General features: G+C 36.6%; 1 protein-coding gene across 1 annotated transcript in view; it reads right to left on the bottom strand.

The window, feature by feature from the left end:
* Nucleotides 1-1,761: 1,761 nt before the first annotated feature.
* Nucleotides 1,762-7,056, bottom strand: part of NUP153 (nucleoporin 153kDa) — a 98,573-nt gene continuing 93,278 nt past the window's right edge. The window contains exons 20-21 of the mRNA XM_012643253.1: nt 2,898-3,066; nt 1,762-2,572 (exon numbers count right to left, since the gene is read on the bottom strand). Coding sequence (XP_012498707.1) covers nt 2,488-2,572; nt 2,898-3,066 — 254 coding nt within the window. The 3' untranslated portion in view covers nt 1,762-2,487. The remainder of the gene's footprint in view (nt 2,573-2,897; nt 3,067-7,056) is intronic.

Genomic DNA, 7,056 nt, shown 5'->3' with positions numbered 1-7,056 from the left:
AAAAAAAAAAAACGAACAGGATTTTGGGACTTGCCATCTATTTAAAATCAGGCTAATGATTAAATGATTGAACCCGGAGACCATGTTTAATGAAGTAGGCTGACGCCACGGCACTCACTCTAGCCAGGGCAACAGTGAGAGATTCGGTCTCATAAAAAAAAAAAAAAAAAAAAAAAAAATGCTAACAAGGAAAGGGTAACACCACGCTGTTGGTGTGGTAGCAATGCAAATTAGTACAGCCATTACGGAAAATAGTATGGCTGTTTCTCAAACTAAAAACAACTACCTTATGATCCAGCAATCCCGTTACTGGCTATTTATCCAAAGGAAAGGAAATCAATATTATCAAAGGGATACCTGCACCCCCATGTCTACTCAGCACTATTAACAATAGCCAAGATATAGGAGCAACCTAAGTTTCCATCAGTGGATAAAAAGAATATGGTATATATACACAATGGAATACTATTTGGCGATAAAAAATAACATAAAATCCTGTTGTTTTCAGCAATATGGTTTGAACTAGAGGTCATATGTTAAGTGAAATAAGCCAAGCACAGAAAGACAAATATTGCATGTTCTCACACACATGTGGGAGCTTTAAAAAAAAAAAAAGTTGATCTCATGGAGGTAAAGAACAGAATGAGGATTGTCAGAGGCTGGAAAGGGTGTGCGTAGGGGAGGTGGTGGGGGGCGTGAACAGAGGTTGGTTAATGGGCACCAAAATGGATAGAAGGAATAAGTTCTAGTGTTCAACAGCACAATAGAGTGACTATAGTTAACAACATATATTTCAAAATAGCTAGAAGATGTAAGCTGTTCCTAGAATAAAGAAATGATGTTTGAGGTGACAGATATCCTACATACCGATTTGATCATTACACATTGAATTCACATAACAAAATATCACATGCACTCCATAAATATATACAAATATTATGTATCAATTAAAAATGTAAAGTTTTAATCTTTATCAGAAATGCTTTTTGATTATTACTGAAATTATGTTTCTATGCATAGCAAAATGAGTACTTTGTGCTTTCTGTGGGAATGATTTTCATTAGACTTTGAAGTATGGCCTTTTTTGATAATTATGCTGCTACCCAGAGCCTAGGACTTTCTAACATATTCCACCTTGTTACAGAAGAACTGAGGACCACAACTCTGAAATGCTGTTTTCCCCCAAATTTCAGCAACAACGTGACTACAATTTTTAGTGCTTTTTTAGCTTTTTCTCAATTCTTCAACTGTAAGGAAAATTTCCAAAAGTTGACTTTTTTTTTTTTTTTAAAGTTTATACAACTGATTGTTCTTTACGTAAAGTGGCATGTTTTAATCTGGGGTTGAATAACAGTATTTTTCTTTAAGGAAAAAATAATTCATTCCAATATTGAAAAAACTTAATGTGTGTAAAAATTATGAACAGAGACTTATAGAAATGACAGAACGGGAGTTAAGATTTTAACTAGCGATGGGTACAAAGAAAATGTTAACAAAGAGAGGGAATCATTGATGTCAGAGAAACAAATTCTGTATAGGAAAGAAAGTCATAGTATGAGAATGAGAATGAGTGAATGAATGAAATGAGAATGAGTGAATCCTGCACCTAAGTCAAAGTGTGAGAAACACTTTAAAATATACTTTAATATCTTTTTTTTTTTTTTAAAGATTTCTAAATGGATTTAGGCAACTTTGAATAATGGGATTTACATAATAAAATCTGAGACAAGACTAAACAACAAAAAAATTTCTAACATAAAATTCAAATTTCAAGTTCACAGATTTATGTTATGCCAAAAAAGTACAGAAACAAAATTGTATTTACACAAGTTTCATAATAAAATAATGAAAAAGGCAAGACAGGTGATAGAAGAATGAAAATATAGAAATAGCATATAATTATTAAATGGAAACCGAACTAGATCTAACAAGTCCTTAGCAGGGACCATTCTTTAATCAGGCTTCCTCTATCAGAAAATTTTAGTGCACAATACACCCAACTCACTCATTTCACACATACACCAGCACAAACTCGGCATAGAAATCAGTCAACATCCTCTAATCTATACAGAATTCTAATCTATACAGAATTCCTCAGATATAATTACAATTTCAATGCATTCCACAAATGCTTATCAACGCATATAGTGGTGCAGACAAAGAAGTTCTATACAAAGCCATTTGCCGTGCAGGCTCCATTCCTGGGTACAGCCAGACTATGTCAAATCAGTGAATAATCTGCTGGATGATAAAATATTTTTGCTGAACAATCAGTCACCAGTCTAGCTATTATTTTTTAAAAAGAGGGTGGGTGAGGTGGGGACGGGGCTTCCATAAAGAAAGAGAAAGGAGGAAAATTCCAAAAACTAAAGAAGTCCTTAGGCAGATCTGACTTCAGAAAACCCCATCACAAAGCACAATCCAGTATCTGAAAGCAGGGCACCAGCTGTTGTTAAAATTCTTGTGTATAACACACCAATGTGACCTTTATTTCCTGCGTCTAACAGCAGTCTTAATCTTGCGACCAGAAACTGAAGTTCCAGAAGAAGAGAACATATTTTTCCCATTTGACCTGTGAAAATAAAGACTTTATAATCTAACACAATGCCCAGAGCAAAATTTCAGAATCAAAACGTTTAATGTGACCAGTAACAAGGCAAGGAAAAAAAAGACACTGTTAAACACATTTGATGCTACACCTAGCACACATACCATACTGCTATTTTTCTCAGGCTATAATATCATCCACCAAATTGTAATGTGGTAAATTGATGTTGGAAAACGTATTTAATTTTATCAAAACTATATTGCATCTTGGTGACTTTTAAAAACAAAACACACACATGCACGCACTCTTACCAATGTAAATTCTGCATTGCAACAAAAAGTTCTCTTACCCCAATGTAAATGCTGCTGGAGACTGGTTAAAAGGAAAGCCCCCTGAGCCTGAAGGCTGGGCTGAGGCTGCAGATGTGCTAGGATTTGCACCAAATGTGAACACTCCTGATGGATTATTGTTTGTGAAGTTGAAATTTGTAGTGCTGCTGCCAAATTGGAAAACCGAACCTACAATAGTTAAAGCAAAAGTACTTCGTTAGGGCAAAATGATAGTTTTTTAGTAATGACGCTGACCTCTACATATAAAAACATGTAAATGGTTAAGATCCCTTATGGTCTCTTAATCTAAAGAAAAACAAAAATATTTTCTCCACTGACACACAGTAGTACATACTTGGCACCTCCAACAAATCACACAACTCACTCAGGACCAAGGAAAAAAGGGTAGAGTAGATTTTTTGTTAAAGATAGTAGAATCAACATATTAAGCTCTATCGTCTTTGAAAAGCGCATTAAAACAACAGTAAGGGGATTTTCACAAAGATGGGGAGAGAGGAGACAACAACAAAGTTTAGAAGCCGGAAGGCTGACTGGAGCTGATACTACACTAGCAGCAGGGAAAGTACAGAAGCAATTCCGTTTACACTAAACATACCCAAAAGATTTAGGTTCCAGGTACCTCTGGAAGTGAAAATGAAGGTGGGACTAAAAAAAAAAAAAAAGAAAAAAGAAAAAGAAAAAGAAAAAAAAGGGAAAGATGGTAGAATATCTGTATAAGAAGTAGATACCAAGACCTATCCCTCCCCAACACCAAACAAGATGGTAATTCTCTTTCATCCCAGCAGAACAATAATTTATTCTTTGGAGAAGTCTCTGGACTGGGGCACAAAATGCATAGTGTTCTTGCCCCTTAGGGCAAGAACATCATATTGAAAATAGGAATTAAGAGTAGGTTGATATCATCAATACAGAGAACTCTAGCCATCCTCCCTAACTTGGCTCACAGAACACTGGTAAGCAGAAGTTCTCTGATATACCAAGCAGGAGATTGGAAGCATCTTCTCTGGGGAATCTGACAGACTAAGAAGGAAGACCTAATGATACTAACCATCCTAATTTTCCCAAGTAAAATAAAGCTAGATAAACCTGTAATGAAATTCGACATCTGTAAGCCTATCAAGGTACAAAGGATTCAAGTGGTATTTAGGTATCCTACACTCATAAAACTATGACTAGATACCAAGGAGTACCAGACATTTGAAGATAGTATTTAGTAAGAAACACCATCTTGTCTGGCAGCTACCTGTGACATAGCTTCTGTTCCTAAGTTCCTATTAAATATTTCCTTCTAAGAGACAAATGAAGAAACACCGAGACCAAAATAACAATAGAGAAAAACAACTTGGAGAACACCGACTAAGAAGGAAACAAAACTTAAAAAAAAAAAAAGAAACAAAAACCTCACCATTAACGTCCTTAAGAGACCAATAAACACTACATTCATGAAAACAAAACCAGAGGAATATAAAAATGAAACATCCAGAAAACAAAAAGGAACACCTGGAAATTAAAGTCATATGGAAGTAAAATTTCAATAGAAGCAGTAGTATTAATAAAAAGACAGAGAAATCTATTCAGAAAGTACAAAAGGTAGAAAAAATGAGAGAATAGAAGCTAAAAAAAAAAAAACAAAAAAAAACTCAAAAAGAATGAATGAATGAATGATTGAGGGGCGAAATCTTCAAAGAAATAATTAAAGAAAATTCCCAAGAATTGAAGTTCACAAAAGAGCATGCTGCATTCTCTACACAATCAATGGATAAAAATGGACCCACAGGGGCTGGGCGCCTATAATCCTAGCACTCTGGGAGCCCACGGTGGGATGATTGCTTGAGCTCAGGAGTTCAAGATCAGCCTGAGCAAGAGTGAGACGCCCTTCTCTACTAAAAATAGAAAAAATTAGCCAGGTGTGGTGGTACATGCCTTTAGTCACAGCTATTTGGGGAGGCTGAGGCAAGAGGATTGCTTGAGCCCAGGAGTCTTGAGGTTGCTATGAGCTAGGCTGATGCCACGGCAGCAGTCTAGCCTGGGCAACAGAGAAAGACTCTGTATCAAAAAAAGAAAAAAGGACCCACACTAAGGCATGTCCTGGATGTGTCAGAGCAATGGAGTTAAAAAAAAGATTCTAACTAGATTTTAGAAAGGAGAAATAGGTCAAAAAGCAAAGATCAAGACAGACTTCACAAGCAATCCTAGAAACCAGAAAGTCTACAATGGAGAATTGTCTTCAAAATTATGAAAATTATTTCTAATCTCAATCTATATTCAACCAAAATCTTACCAAACATAAGGACAGAATAAAGATCCCTCCAGAAATGCATGGCCTCAAATTTTTCTTCCCCAAACCCTCAGGAAATCACTGAAGATGTGCTCTATCAAAAACAAGGGCGTGACAAAGACATGACACCCAGGAAACAGAAGTTCCTATAAGAAGCTAAAAGGAGTCTCCAAGATAATGGTAAAAAGAGAGCCCCCAAGAGCACAGTTAGTTAAACAGTAGGCCTAGAAAGCCTGGTGGGAGGAACAGCTGAAAAGATCCCATGAGAAAAGTTCTTCAAATGCTCATTTCAGTAGCACATATACCAAAATCCAAATGATATGGAGAAGATTAGCATGCCCCTGCATGAGGATGACATGCAAATTTGTGAAGCATTCTAAACTATAAAATACTGATGAAAGAAACCGAGGAGGACACAAACAAATGGAAAGAAATCCCACGCTCATGGATCAGAAGAGTCAATATTATAAAAATGCCCATACTACCCAAAGGCAACTGTAGGGGCCAGGGAGGAAACTAACCCTTTGCCCTGTGAAGGTTCACTGAAAAATCAACTCACAAAAGGCAGATTAATTGAAGAAAAGGCATACAAATTTATGAAATGTATATACACAGGAGCCTTTGGAATGAAGACCCAGTCTCCCAATGGAGTGCAAAAGCTTATATATCATTTTGAGGTTACAGAGAGAATGCTGGCTCAGAGAGCATGGCCAAAAACAGGTTATGGTAGTAAATCAGGTTTTAGTGGTAAGACAGGTTATGGGTGGGAGAGAAAACTTGGCTAGCAAAAGTCACCTTGTTATACATGTGAAACCTCAGGGCTTCAACTGGGAGCTGAGGCAGCCACCCTCAGAGAGAAGAGATGATACATGTTTCTTTTCAGACTTTTAAAGATGTCAGACTCTCAGTTAATCTTTCCCAGATGTGGACAAGGGAAGGCCTGGCTGCATCAGTGCAGATTCTCTACAGATGCAAATATCCCCCACAAAAGGCAGCTTTGCAGGCCCACTTCTGTTTGCTAGCCTTTTGGCAGCCATCTCAAAATATGTCAAAGAAATATATTCTGGGGTAAAAACACTTTGATTTCCTTCACAATCTACATACTCAATGCAATCCCTGTCAAAATATCAATGACGTTTGTCACAGAAACAGAAGAAACAATGCTAAAATTCATTGACGCCACAAAAGAGCCCAAACAGCCAAAGCAATCCTGAGCAAAAAGAACAAAGCTGAAGGCATCACATTATCTGACATGGAAATACACTTTGCTATAGTAACAAAATCAGCATGGCGCTGGCATAAAAACAGACACACAGACCAATAGAACAAAATAAAGAACCCAGAAATAAATCTACCTATTTACAACCAATTGATTTTCAACAAAGTGCCAAGAACATACATTGGGGAAAGGACATCTTCAATAAATGGTGCTGGGGAAACTGGATATTCACATGCAGAAGAATGAAACGACCCGTACATCTCACCATATATAAAAAGCAACTCAAAATGGATTAAAGACTTAAACATGAGACATGAGACTATGAAACTAGAAGAAAATATAGGAGAAACGCACCAGGACACTTAGACACTGGTCTAAGGGCAAAGATTTTGTGGCTAAGACCTCAAAAACACAGGTAACAAAAACAAAAATAGACAAGTGGGACTATGTTAAACTAAAAAGCTTCTGTACGGCAATGGAAACAACTGATGTACTGAAGAACCTCTGCTGAGTAAGAGAAAATATTTGCAAACTATTCATCCAACAAAGGACTAATATCCAGAATATACAAGGAACTCAAACAACTCAACAGCAAAAACAAGACCAAAAAACCATCACCCAAATAATCCCATTAAAAAGTGGGCAACGGAACTAAAAAGAC

Source organism: Propithecus coquereli, unplaced genomic scaffold (genome assembly GCF_000956105.1).
Source record: "Propithecus coquereli isolate 6110/MARCELLA unplaced genomic scaffold, Pcoq_1.0 Scaffold194, whole genome shotgun sequence".
Taxonomy (NCBI): domain Eukaryota; kingdom Metazoa; phylum Chordata; class Mammalia; order Primates; family Indriidae; genus Propithecus; species Propithecus coquereli.
The sequence above is the reverse complement of the archived record's forward strand: the minus strand, read 5'-3'. Positions and strand labels throughout refer to the sequence as shown.